At 38.3% G+C, this 14,960-nt stretch overlaps 1 protein-coding gene across 1 annotated transcript in view; it reads left to right on the top strand.

The window, feature by feature from the left end:
• The window catches only part of ROBO1 (roundabout guidance receptor 1), a 405,997-nt gene that overhangs the window by 351,604 nt on the left and 39,433 nt on the right, over positions 1–14,960 (top strand). The window contains exons 18-20 of the mRNA XM_077750042.1: positions 358–555; positions 6,223–6,265; positions 12,856–13,010. Of these exons, the coding sequence (XP_077606168.1) occupies positions 358–555; positions 6,223–6,265; positions 12,856–13,010 (396 nt within the window). The remainder of the gene's footprint in view (positions 1–357; positions 556–6,222; positions 6,266–12,855; positions 13,011–14,960) is intronic.

The following is a 14,960-nucleotide window of genomic DNA, read 5'->3' as shown; positions in this document are numbered from 1 at the left end:
CATTTTTTAGATTTATACTTTTGTGTTTATCTCAGTTGGCACTGACTTGTGAAACTTAATCTAAGCAATCAGCTGCAGAGTTTTCTGGAGTAAAAAATGGGAATTGCATGCCCTTGTCTTTGTATTTAAATATAGTCCATAAAAGTATCGTATCCTGTGTTTCGCACTGAAATCTAGTAAATATAATTTTGCAGACAATCTCACGGACTATTGTAATTAACAACGGTGGATATCACAGAGTAAAAGATGGAAATTATTGGTCAAAAATTAACAAAATAATGGTAGCCATCTTATATAAGGATGCATTCATATTTCATTGAGTTTTAAACCCACAATAATCCACGGATGGCGTTTCAGATTCTCATGGAAACCCTGTGTCACCTGAAGACCAGGTCAGCCTTGCTCAGCAGATCTCCGATGTGGTGAAGCAGCCAGCGTTCATCGCCGGGATCGGGGCAGCCTGCTGGATCATCCTCATGGTGTTTAGCATCTGGCTGTATCGGCACCGCAAGAAGAGAAATGGACTGACTAGTACTTATGCGGGCATCAGAAAAGGTACTACCTTTCCTAGCTTTTTTGTTCTGTAATATGTTTGTGTAACTCCCGATTTTAATCTGTGACTCCAGAATATTCAGGATTATATATCTCCTGTAGTAAATTATTTTGATATAGGAAACTTTTTCGAAAGTGCTTTTATTTTATTGTCATCTCTACGCATTGAGTCCTCTTGATCAGCAGTACTTCCAACGGGGCTTATCCATTTCAGGCTCAATTCCTTTCAAATATATTTCCCCAAGGTAGGTCCATACTTGTTTGTTATACCATCTCCTGTGCTTTGAGGAGTGGGGGGGGGAGGGCTGCTTCATTGCTTTATATTCTAGAAGAAATGTTTTAACCTTGTTGGCTCAGTAATTATAAATGCAAGCTCTGCACTGTCTCACACAGCTTTAAGGGGAGAGCTGTTGTTTTTGTGAAGCTAAAGAGATTATTTGTAAAATAATTATTTTATGGTTATTTCTGATGATCTATCAAGTAGTTATTTCTTACTGAACGTGGAATGATGTGCCTCCATTTGCAGAGAGAGGAGGTTTACTACTTTTTTTTATTGCTGTGTTTAAAGTTGCAGAGTTGAATATTTATATGCCGTGAATTAGTGACGGGGATTTCCTTACAAATGTGTTTATAGTTTCAGAAGAGAAAGTTTACTTGGCTGCTGTTAGGTACGATTGTATGAATGAACCAAGTATGCCAAGGTTTTTCAAAGACCCCTCGCCACACATACCTTTGAAGTCTGTAGATTGGTGATTTGTATTTTTTATTCTTTGATGAGTCTTGTGAACATTCTCAGGCAGATAATCCTCCCTGCCCCCACCTTTCCAACAAAAATATTAATCAATTCCAGGCCTCTAATATGGGATATAGGTAAGGCGAGTGAAAGTTCTGGTTATTTGAGGAGAGCCCCAATTTATATTTCTAGTCCAACTAAATTATTTATAATGCTCCTTTTTGCTCTCAAAATTGCCCTGCTTTAGATGACAAATTATGCATTCACCCCAGTCATTGTGCCTATACGCAAATCTAAGACAACACGTTTGCTTTGCTTCGAAGTAGATTTAAAGAGAATTACCAATAAACAAATCGCCTCCCCTCTCCATCACAATCCTTTAAAAAAAAAAAAAAGCCTACACAATTTTCCAAGGGAACATTTCCTATGTGTCTTGGCCAAGCCCTTTCTCTAATCACTTATATGGCGAAGTCTGAATTTGTAGTGCTAGCTAGAACTTTTCTCAGTGAGAAGTTCTCTTGACTGTCCCCATCCATGGATAAAACGGCCTGGGAGAACAGTCCAAAATATTAGTGCTCTCAGTCACAAGGGGTCTTGGCAAGAAACAATGCACACAACTTTGTCACCATGCTGCAAAAATAAATTCTGGTGCTTCCTGCCTGCGATGTGTGGTGGTCTCTTCACGTGGTTACACTTGCCGCAGCTTTATCGTCCTTAAAAATGTTTTTTTTTCAGATATGTGTTCTGTCTAGAGATGAAGCAAAATGTCAGTGTCCCTGCCTGTGAAATGGAAAATGAGGGCTCGGAGGTTACTGCAAAGGGGGCTGGTGCTCGTTATGTATACAAAGCAGGACAGGGTCCCTCACATGTGGGACCATCTAAAACCTTTGACTAAACGACAGTGCCGAGAGGGGGCTGGCGGGGGTCCCTGTGTTGTGGAGCGGGGAAGGGGCAGGGTGTTGGGAGCTGAGATTTGAAATCCAATTTGAAGAGGAAAAGTGACTCATTAACATATAGATGCGGAGTCTCTTGAATTCTCCAGGAATCTTGTGTTTCTTAGTGCCATGAGCTGCTGTAGCTGTAGTTAGAACAGTTTAATGCTCTGCATTGTCTTGAAATCTAAATATGTGACATGAAACCCACTTCCTCTCTGAAATTTCTCTTCTTTCACTAATGTACTTTAAGCATGCTGGCAAGTGCCTATGTGCTCTTTGTGCAAAACCTATTAAACTAATATCATTGTCCTTTTAACTAGCTTGTGTTTAAGCAGAAATCACAGAACATAATTACAAATGTAATTGGTGAGCATTGGATTCTGCTTTCCCACTTTGCCCTGTTGGCATTTTTCATAATTCTGTTTCCATGCAATTAAAAAAAAAAAAGTGCATTGAAACCTTAAATTGTCTATGCCCCAAGCAATGCCGGTAAAATCATGAGAAAAAAACGAGGTGAAGCATTTTAAAGAAACAGGTGTGAAAGAGCCTATTGCCCTATAAAGCACCAAGCCAGAGTGTGACTTTGGGTCACAGTGAGCGTTTTTAACCTCCCCCCACATTTATGTGCAGATAAACCCTATGCTGGAACATTCCCTGTCCCTTTTCCACACACATCCACACGGTGCACTAGCATCACTGGGTAAAAAAGCGATTATTATATTATCAGAGTCTTTGAAAATTAAGTTGTTCTTTGGTGTACAAGCTGTGAAGATTTCACTTAGATGGACTTCTTTTCATCTCTTCCTCCATTCCTTTAACTGGGTTAGCAGTTAGCTAAGAGTATAGACAAGGACCTTTCATATTTTCCCTATGTCCTTGTGACTGCGAATTAATGTTCAGGCACTCCATTCTTGCTTGAATAGCCTCACTTTCCAATGTACCTTTTTATTATTATTATTATTTATGAAGGCTTGTTACTAGGACTCTGAATTTTTCATTGTAGCTAAATTCCATGGACTCTCTGAAAAGACCTAACTGAAAGAAAACAGCCGGGGAGAGCGCGGCTGAGCCCCAAACGAAGGCCAGTGTGTAAATTGGCACACGAAGGCCAGTGTGTAAATTGGGCACACGGCCCTGAGGGTTTTGTTTTTCTTCCTTCTGGCGTGCTCAGAGATAACACGGTTTGGTAGAAGTGACAATTGTGCGGCACGCTCCAGCGTTAACTTAAGGCAGCCCCAAAGGCTCTAATCCTCAAGTAAATTTCTGGGAGACATTCACATGGGAAGTGGAGGATACATTTTTGGGGCACCGTAATTAATCGATACTCTAGTTTGTGTGACTTAACGATTTCTCAAACACAAACTTGAGTCTTCAAGACAGCAGCGTAGATTCCTTTGCTGTCTTTACCTGGCCAGACCTGGTTACTTTCGATTAACGGAAAGAGCTTGGAAAATGAGTCAGCCCCCTCCCTCCATGAAATGACACGGAAACCGTTGTGGTATTATCCAACACCCAGCATTTGGGAGGAGGTAGGAAAAGTCGGAGAGGCAGGGCTGCCACTTTTGAGGTCTGCAGTTCAATTTCAGGCAGTATTGATTAGATGAAGATTTATAACTGCAGAGAGAGTGAAGGTTTTCAGTGGGGCGTTATTGTTCTATTGTTTAGCTTCTGGTGTGACATTTAAAATATGCTCAGCCTACTCGGAGAGAGCTTCTACACGTTAAACTAGAATTGAGAAATTAAAGTTTAAAACTCCCCCATTTTTTCCCTTTCACACATTTCCACAACGATGAAAACATAGTATTACACTGTTGGCCTGCGAAGGTGTCTGGTATTCTCAGCAGTGAAACAGTTCAGTTTCATGGTTCTCTTTGTTTCAGTTATTTCCTTCTTTCTTCCCTCCCTTCCTCATTTCTTTCTCTTTGTCCCTCCCTCCTGCCTCCCTCCCTCCCTACTTCCCTCCTTCCCTCCTTCCTCCCTCCCTCTGCCTCTCTCTTCTTAATAATGAATACTTAAGTGCACCTATTAGTTCACCTTAATAAGCATTTACTTTCAGATTTCTAGATAAGGTTCAGTCAAGACCCTGATAATACTTGTTTGAGAATCCATCAACCAATGTTTAGAAATGATTAATAGTAGAGGATTCCTGTTTGTACTAAAGCCGGGAGCTAAATCCATGTCACTAAATGCAGGGTCATTCACAGGCTAACCCAGCACGACTCCCCTCTGTTCTAGAATGCCAGACACTTCAAAATGGTACCTGTAGAGACAAGCCTCTTCTTTTAACCTCAGATTTGGTTTTTATTCATCTATCAGAGTGTCAGAACTACTGGCTTAGTTATTTACATTTGTTTTATGTTCAGCTGTCTGCTTGATTTATACTAATGTGATGTGTTCCCTTTCTCTCTTCAGCTTAATAACTGGTTTATATTTTGTTTTGATTTTTCAGTCCCGTCTTTTACCTTCACACCAACAGGTACATATTTGCACTTAGCCTCCTCCTCTCCTTTGTTAGTTTGGCATGTGTTGTACTATTGTGTTTCTGTTTTTATTTCATTTTCTGCAGTTAGTTGGGGGAAAGGACTTAATGTGGAATACAATCCTTCATTTACTCATGTCGGGCATGCATTTCAACTAGAAATGATTGGTGTTGCTTTTCATCTATTTAATACAGTTATTTATTCATGACTCCACACCGCATCCTGGCCTTGTTTGCACGTGTTTCATTAGATAGACTCTGTTTCTACCCTCAGCATGATTTAACATGCTAATGATCGTATTGATTATTTCATACTTGGCAGTGCATTTTTTACCCTTAACTTAAGCCTTCATGTTTTCCCTCAAAAATTTCTCTCCCTTGCAATTCTCTGTCCACAGAATCAACATTTTTTAAGGTAGCCAAAATACCCAGCACATGTGAAAGATAAAACTTTTTATTATCCTAAAGTCAGAATCCTAATATTTTGTTCTATTCAATTTCTTTCAGAGTGGGTCCTCTTCTTTCACATCACCTTTAGTAAAAGATGTACCTGTAGTCTCGCCTCCTCGGTTTTAATCCAGTTATTATAATCACTGGAAGCAGTTATCTCTCCTTAACACACTCCCCGTTTGGAGTTCTTCTAAGTAGCAGAATTTGGCAGCTTTTAGGAACATGTTTCTTCCTAGAAAATGTGTCTGTATTTACAGAAAAGCTAATCTTCTTAACCCCTTGCCTAACTGTGTCCAAATCTTTGTTACTGCTAAATTTTTATGCCCATGATTCATTAGGCTGAGAATGCTTCCAAGAGCATTAAAATATACCTTTGCTGTACATACACATGTCTGATGAAAATATAATGGGTTCTATCAGCCACAAGGAAAAAATAGGTCATATTAATTAATAGCCACAATCTTTCTGACATACATCTGTATTGACATACATCTTTGTGTGTGGAGAGAGAGAAGGTTTATTTGAACATTTATTTTTGTCTTTCTGGTACTTCTACTTCTGGGAAAATAGCCTAGTCATTTTTTTTTTTTTTTTTACAAATTTAAGATTCCAAATGTGTATTTATGTGTTTCTATATATAGTTATATATGTATTTCTATACATATTTATAAATATGTTTATATACATTTACATATTAATATGTATAAAATCATGAAATCATATTATCTAATAATTTAAAATAGAAAACTATGGGAATGTGAATGTAGCAATGTGTAATAGTTATATTTATAAGAGTGTACTGAAGTTTGTTTTTACTTAGTTCTTAACTTTATTGGCACATTAAGAAACTAAGAGTACCATATTTGATTGTATACAGTCTTAAAAAATACTAGTTGAATCAGAAATCTGCTACTTCCTGTGATGGTTCTGTAATGCTTCTAAGTAGAAAGGGAGAAAATATTCCATTTTAGGAAAGATGCTTGTGGATATGATAGCTTTTGATATAGAAACATAAGCATGTCTATTAATTGTTTCTTTCTTTTTTTTTTTTTTTTTTTTTGGTAACATTCTAGAAAATTATCAGAGAGGAGGTGAAGCTGTGAGCAGTGGAGGGAGGTAACTATCCTGCATGTTTGTAGACCTTAAGGGGAATTCCAGGTATCTCATCTTGTTTTCCTCAATGACGTCACTTTCTTTGCATAAAAGGTTGAAGTTGAGGATGAAATTTGTTCAGATCTGTTAGAAATACGCCATTCCACTCTGCTGTGGAACCAAGTTCGTTTGTGTACAAAAGCAGTTGATTGGAGCTGTTGCATCTTAGTCAGTATACACCAGAGGGCGCACTTTAACCGAGAAAGACAGACTTGCTGATTTAGCAGATGATTAAAAGGAGTTAAAGTAATTAAGCAATGGCATTTATGAAGATTAAGAAATATAGCTAGTTAACAGATACTATCAAAGAAAAAGTGTTCATTTGAAAACCTGCTGAACACAGCATTTGCTCATAAATTGTTGTAGGTTAGGTTTGTTTGTTCTTGTTGCGAATTCAACATAGTTCAGCTCTCCATTTGCAGGAAAATATGTTGAAATAAAAGAAGAAATCTGGGTAGTTTGTTAATACAGAGCTTTTTCTCCCTCTAATTAAAATGAACCTCAATCCTATATTTATGATTTTTTTGTAATTATTATTCGGTGAACCTTAATATATTCACAGAGAAATCACAAATTGATGTGACAGGCAGCTTCAAAGAGTGGGGAAAAAAAAGGTCTATGTTACATGAACCAAGCTTCTGGGTTTTCTATAATAAGATGATTTTTTTCCCCAAACCAGCAACATCTAGCATAAGGTGTAAGAACAAAAATCTTCCAACCAAAACCATTTTATAATTCAAATTGAATGAACTTACTGGGTGCTCTGCTTTGCACAGTCGGATATCGTGGATGCAAGTGGAAAAAGATAAAAATGAGTAAAATATTATTTCTGAATCCTAGGAGCATACCATCTGATGACAAAATTACTGAATTCAGTGTATGACAAAGAATGATTTTTAGAATATATTGATCACCTTTAACCGATGCTGTACAAATTTGGGCATCAAGTGCTAACCTTTTCTTCCCAGGTACCCGGTGCTAGCTTGCTGTTTTCATACCTGTGAAACAAAGCCAGCCACTAAAAAGACCCAAAAGCTAGGAGGTCCTAATAAGGAATAAATTCACTTGATTCAGGAATTAAAGCAGAGCATGTTTTTACATCCAGGGGAATTCCATCTAAATTATAGCCCAGATATTCATGAAACAGCGTTTGGCATAACAACATTCTCTTGTGGATAAGTCTGGAAGGCCTGATTATATAACCACCTCTCTGCATATATATGTTCATGACTATAGACTTCAGCTTTTCCCTTAATTAAAGCACACAAAGTGTGCTGCACTAGCCTCTGTGCATGGGCACACGTATTGGCTCTCTCTCTCTCTCTCTCTCTCTCTCTCTCTCTCTCTCTCACACACACACACACACACACACGTGCCCACACATAAAATATTGCTGGTTCTTGGTCTACATGGATTTACAACTTAGATAGAACAAGGTATCAAATAGGAACTAATGGAAGGAATTCATAGGTACAAAATGCAAGTTTCTATGGCAGGCTGGAAAATTTACAAGCAATAAACTGAAAATAACAAACTGAAAGCTTGTTGTTTGGAAAACTTGCTGTGTAGCCTTTTAAATTTAAAAATAGGAAAACAGTGAAACTTATGTATTTCAAATACCAAATATTTTAAAAATAAAATACCAAATGAAATGTCAGAAGAGGCTGGGATATTACAGAAGTAACAGTTAAATAAAGCTCTTAGAATCCATGCTCAAAATGACAGCTATAGACACCATTTTAATGTATTTATTCATCGAACGTGTCTATTGAATGTCTACCAGGTGACAGGCACCGTTCTAGTTGCTTGAGATGCATCAGTGAGCAAGTCAATAAAAATTCCTGTTCTGATGAACCTTACATTAAGTATGGGAGAGAGAAGATAAATAATAAGCATTAAAAAAGTCAGCTCTAGTATCAGCAGTTGATAAGTGCTTTGGAACCAATAGAGCAGAAGAGGAACAGGGAGTACATTAGGAAGAAGTCTCATTTCCTAGCGAGAGTATGTGTGTGTGTGTGTGTGTGTGTGTGTGTGTGTGTGTGGCGGGGGAGGGGAGTCAGGGTGGGTGTGCATGTGTACCTGTGTTCTGTGATTCCAGGAGGTAAGAGAAAGGATAGTGACCCAATCTCCCACACTGTCTCCTCTCCTGTCCATACCTTAAACACTGGTTTCCCTCAGGCATCTCAGACTCTGTGACCCTGCTCTGGCCCTCCTACCTCATTTGGTTCCTGATACCTAAGTTAAAATTTATTTAATGTTTATGTATTTTTGAGAAAGAGGGCCGGAGAAGGGGAGGGGCAGAGAGTCAAAGAGAGAGAGAATCCAAGCAGGCTCCACATTGTCACCTCAGAGCCCTCTGTGAGACTGGAACTCACAAATTGTGATATCATGACCTGAGCCAAAATTAAGAATCCAATGCTTAACCAACTGAGCCACCCAGATGCCCCACCTCGGTCAAATGTCAAGTCTTCCTTTCTACTACATCCATCATTGCCTTTGTTGATCCTGCTTTTTATCCCTTTCACCACCACAATACTGTTACGCATCAGACACTTGTTCTTCCCTGCCTGATCTATTTCAAAAGCTCCCAGCAGCCCTACTTACATTGATATTTATCAGCACTACTTCGTGTTTATTCCCTTTGCCCATTGGAGCCAAAATGATATTTTGAAATACATATTGATCATGTCCCTAAGTTGTTCTAGATCCTGTTTTTAATAGAACCCACCATGTTTAAAATACCAAGTCCAAATTCAGCATAGCTCGTGAAGCCAGCAACCTCTAGGGTTTCGCAGGTCTGTTTCCCAGGTCTAAGTGCCACACCCTACAACCCAATGTCAGCCCACCTGCCCATTAGATCCTCATATATCTTCATTTAATCATCCTGGAATGTGCTCCCCTCCCCCATCTGTTTCCTGAGCTTCCCTTGTCTCCTCCATGAACTTTTGTGCTGTGCAAATACCGCAGTTAAGCACCTAACATAAGGTAACGCACTTATCTTTTGTTTCTATCGGGGATTCCGCAGATTAGGGCTCCTGGGCCAAGTCCAGGCGGCCACCTGTTTTGTAAACAAAGTTCTATAGGAATATGGCCAGACTTATCTGTTAATGTATTGTCCATGAGTGCTTTCCTACCACGACGGCAGGGCTGAGTCATTGCAGCAGAAATTATAATAAAGGAGAAGGTGACCCCAAAAATCTTTCCTAGTTCATAAAATTGTGAATTTAGCTATTCCCAGAAAAGGGAAAATAAGGATTGTGGTAAGCAAAGAGACCACTTCCCCACTTCCCAACTTAAAAAGGGCCAGCGGCTCGTTCTTTGATCCAGGGGAGGATCAGAGAACTATTAAGTAGCTGTTCTTGTTCATTTGTTTTCCTTCCCTCAAAAATTCCAGTCACCTCTTCCAAAAACCCTACTTAAAATCCCAACCACAGCATCAACCTGGGAACAGCCGAGAAATCCTGAAGAAACAAGTAAGAAACTCAGGCCAAACAGGTAGAGAATGCCAAGAAACCATTTCCTTGCAGTGGGAGGTGGCAAAGAAACAGAGTTCGGGCCTTGCTTCTCTCTAAAATACTGGCCACTCTTCAATCTCTCCCTTACTCCTTCCAGGGCTTCAGAAGCAGACTCATAAAGGAAAGAGGAGACAGTCCATAGACAGTCCGTACTGCGAGGCCTCCTTGCCATTTTCTCCAGCCCTGGGAACCTCTAGTATCTTATTTTGTGAATTAGGATTTCAAATAGGTTGTTGTGTTTTGCTTTGTTGAAATGAAGTGATTGGGTATCTGGAGTAAGAGGGTCAGAGGAAGTGAAAGCTATTGCTACATAATTATTCAAATGAATTGTCTTCTTTTCCTTTGTGACACAAATTCATCCCCTTAATATAAACTGGAAGAGAAGATTGGGTTTTATGAGACCTACTGTCTTCCCTTCCCTGATAATATTGCCTTTTAAAAGACAAGGAAGAAATAAACAAAACTCAGATTATTAGTATGAAAATACAACATCTAATATTATAAGGTAAAAATATATGTTTTAGACACATACTAATTACTGTAACCAGCACTGAGCTTCACTTCTGCTGAATTTCTTATTGTTGGACAGCTAAATCTGCCTCATATATACTGGATCATCTTAAATGCAGAAAAATGGCCTCTGAGATTGGTAGTTTAAAAAGATACTGACACCCTTACCATAGTAGCGGCATATGACTTTGACTTTCGCAGACCCTTCTGACATATACACATGGCGTTTCAAGATTCATTATGGGTCAATAATCTATGCTTCACCTTCTTCCACAAATAATTAGTATTCTAAATACAAGTCTAAACCAAAGCCAGGATGTGAATTGTTAATCTTATTTCCTATTGGAAGTCACCCATACATATGGAAAGTTCTTTCAGCTTATGATGATATCAAAACATTCACTTTAAAGTACTTTTCTGAGGAAATCATAAAACATTGTCTACTCCTTTTGAAACATGTAAGTCAGCTGAAAATTTTCCACTTGACCCCTACTCTAGACCCATAATATCTCTACAGTGTCAAATATGGAAATTTATTTGTAAAAACTTCAGTAGTGATAACACACTTGGTTTAAATTCAAGAGAAAATAAAATAAGGAACGCTAAAGATGACTAGATGCAGAAATTCTGTACCCCACAACTATTTCAAAGGCTCCAGATATCTGTGATACAGCTTGCATTTCAATGTTTTCAGTTTCCACAGCTCAGCAAAATTGTTCTTCAAAGTATGTTTTTATCGACAACGTTACTAGTAAGTTTGCCCTGTTTTGACAGCGTTATTTTGAATGTCAAGACTACAGACATTTCCCCCACTCCATGTTTTATAGGAATGTTTAAGGACTTTGGAAAATTTTGACACACCCCTGTATGTGTGTTTATAGCAACTGGGATTTGAGTGTGGATTCTAGAGCCAGAGTACTTGGGTTTGAGTCCCAGCCCTGCCAGCCACTCAATCCCAAAGCCACACACAAGTTCCTTAACCTCTGCCTGGGGACTTTCCTCATCTGTAAAAACTGGATAATAGTAGTAACTACTATGTAGTTCTAAGAATTAAATGCATTGATATGTGTGAAGAACTCAGAACAAGGTGTCCCTCATTGTAAGCAAAAAGTAAATATTCATTTTTATGACAGATACATATACTCGTATGTACATATGCATGTGCATACAGAGATATAAATGATAAATCCACGTTCTTCATTTGGAGTAAATTATTCTTCAAATAACCATCACGTGCGTCATAAGTGTCCTCAGTTCCTGTGTGTCATGGAACCATGGAGGGTGAAGTGTTGGGTTCTTGCTTCACAGGTAAATGAGAAGCATGGTGGTGTCACTTTAATAAAGAAAAGAAGAACATGAAGACAATATCTGCAGCAACTAGTCTGTTTATTGTGGATCTGACGCCACTCCGTGCACCATCACCTCTTTTGCTGAACTATCAATCAGACTCAGTGTCGGAAAAGGACATGAGGAATGCCTGATGTTTTTTTTAAGTTTATTTATTTTATAAGTTTATTAATTTTGAGGTGGGAGGAAGGCAGAGAGAGAGGGGGACAGAAAATCTGACGTGAGCACTGACAGCAGAAAGACCAATGTGGGGCTCAAACTCATGAACCCTGAGATCACGATCTGAGGCGAGGTGGAATGTTTAACCAACTGAGCCACCCAAGTGCTCCCAGAATGCTATTCTTCAACTCTAGTCTGCATCTCTGGTGCTAGAGGTTCAGAGCTCCCCTTAATAACCATTGATGTGCTTGGTCTTCCCAATGCACAGTGAAAGAGCATTAACATCTGTTGTGCCAAAAAAGACATGAACACTAATATTGCTTCTAGTGGACATTTTTCGTCTTACCAGATTTAATCAGTGGCTTTCCTTTGTTTATGTAGGAATTTATGGTGTTTTACATTGTCACCATCCAAAAGTCTTGACAAGCGTACAGAACTCTGCACTGAAACATTGATGAGGTTCTCTGCAAAATGTCACAGAGCCTCCAACTCACTGTTTCTGAGACACAGTTTTGAAGAAAATTGTGCAAATGTGCTTACTGTGAAGGATCCATTGTCTGAGTAAAGGAGCTTGTTCCATTTTTCGATGAAGTCGTAGGAAGAATCATGATTTTTTAATGAGTCAGAAAAAATGAAGAAATGCAAACTGTCTCAACTATGATATTCTTTAAGTGACTAAAACACTAAAAAATATATGTATCTGTAGTTTTAGCTTCTGTGTTTGATTTCTAGTCACTATGACTAAAGTAGAGCATTGCAAATGGCACAGTATTTTCAGTCTGAAACAAAACTGTGCCAGTTTACTAAGTTACGGCCACCTCAACGGAGGGACACCCCAGGACATTGCACCACATTATAGTTAATCTTGTCTGTAAAATAGAAGGAATAATAATATCATTCAGCCTAGTTGACTGAGTTATTTGTGAGAATAATGAGATGGAGAATTTGTTGGAAATTTGAATAGGAAATTGTATTTGCTTTTTGTAAAACATGTGCTTATATACGTATATATTCTTTCTTCAGGCCAGGACTTCTGAACATCGGTGAACCTGCCACACAGCCATGGCTGGCCGACACATGGCCTAATACTGGCAACAGTCACAATGACTGCGCCATCACGTGCTGCACTGCAGCCAATGGTAACAGTGACAGCAACCTGACCACCTACAGTCGCCCAGGTTAGAGATGCGGAGACCGCTCGAGATGTATAAGCACCAGAACTGGCCACAAGAAGATAGATTTCTCCCCCTCTCCCTACATTGGAAAGGAAAAATTGATCCACATTTTTATAGAGTGTTGACTATTATCTACCAAATTACCCTGGCTCTAGACTGTCTTCATCCCTCTGTCTCCATGTTTCACCTTCTAGCAGGGTTTCCCAGTAAGCAATGGGAGGATGGAGAATATAAACTCTAGAATAGAGAGCAAATGAGGAAAAGTTAAGTTGTATGAAGGATTCATCTTTATCAGGATGTATATAGTTATAATTGTAATTATTTGATTATTTTCAAGATTTGGAGAATAAAGCAGATCAAACTGTTTATGAATCTATAGTTAAAGTGAACCAAGTTTTTTTTTTTAATGTTTATTTATTTTTTGAGAGAGAGAGAGACAGAGCATGAGAGTAGGGAGGGGCAGAGAGAGAGAGGAAAAGAGGTTCCAGGTTCTGAGCTGTCAACCCAGAGCCCGATGCAGGGCTCAAACTCACGAACTGCAAGATCATGACCTGAACCAAAGTTGGACACTTAGCCAGCTGAGACACCCATGTGCCCGTAGAGTGAACCAAATTCTTTAATAGCAGTAACAAAAATAATAGCAACTGTACAACAGTACTAAAGAATTTTAAATGAAGTTCCAACTGAGATTTGCATCATATAGAAGTAAATGCTGAGGATATAAGAAATCTATACCTTTTGGAATATGTATACGTAAATTTATTTTATATTGTGTGGTTTTGGTTCAGAAATATGTGAGGAAATTCATGAAGGTTTCATGCTAAACCATGACATTAAATTATGGATGTAGATTATGAAATATCTAAAGGAATAAATGGAAAATTACTGAAGATTTCTTACAAAAAAAAACCAAAATGAAAACCTGCAGCATTCACAATGTGGGAAATATTAATATAATTGTAAAGAATCAAAAGATAGGAGTATAGAAGTAAAATAACCCATGGAACTATGAAAAAGGGATATAGCAGATAGCATGCAAGTGAAGATGTGATATACCATGAAAAACAAAGCAGAGAGCAGTCTGTATGTTTAACCTTAGAATAAGTCCAGAGTCTCCATTGGATATGGATATGGATGTGACATATCCATGTGACCATGTCCCTGTTTGTCAGAGGCCCATATCTAGTTGTACAGATAGGTGCTCACATGACTGCAAATAAAAGAAAGACCGTGCTGAGCCCTATAGGATATAAAAGATGGCAATACCCCTTTAAATTACTGTGTAGAGCTGTGTTGGCCAGCATGGTAGCCTCTAGTTATAGTTGTCTATTTGAAGTTAGATTAAACAAAATACAATTTAAATTTCAGTTCCTCGTTTGCACTAGCCACATTTCAACTAGTCAGTGGCCACATGGCTCTAGTGGCGCCTGTATTGGACAATGTAGACTAGAACGTGTGTATCATCTCATTAAATTCTGTGGAGTTGCACTCATTTAGGAAGATTGGCGAAGAAAAATGAAATTGGCAAAACTGTATGGCTTTTAATAATATTTCTTAACCACTGTTACACAAAACTTTATACCTAGAAATTAGATTTAGAGTTACTAAGGGCCAGGCAACTCAAATATTCCTGTTCCCGGATCATTTATTGTTAAAATGCAAAGTAGCTGAGTTGAGTATTATAGAGATGTTGCACATTTTCTTAAGCTTATATCCATATTTACATCTTTAGTAGCAGCTGTGATGATTTATCATCAAGGTATCGAGACAAAAACCAATCTTTAAGGTGATTGTTAATCTTTAAGGTGAGCTGGTAATGTTAGTGCTGCTGAACTACATGAATTCAATAATGGTATTTTTAACCATTGTAACTTGACATATTTTTATTTAAAAATGTTTTTATTTTACATTCTGATTTTAGTTCTTCCAGTTGTTTTAATATTTTCAACTGCA

The sequence above is a fragment of the Crocuta crocuta genome, unplaced genomic scaffold, assembly GCF_008692635.1.
Source record: "Crocuta crocuta isolate KB4526 unplaced genomic scaffold, BGI_CrCroc_1.0 scaffold545, whole genome shotgun sequence".
Taxonomy (NCBI): domain Eukaryota; kingdom Metazoa; phylum Chordata; class Mammalia; order Carnivora; family Hyaenidae; genus Crocuta; species Crocuta crocuta.
Note: the sequence above shows the minus strand (reverse complement) of the source record. Positions and strands in the feature narration are given on the sequence as shown.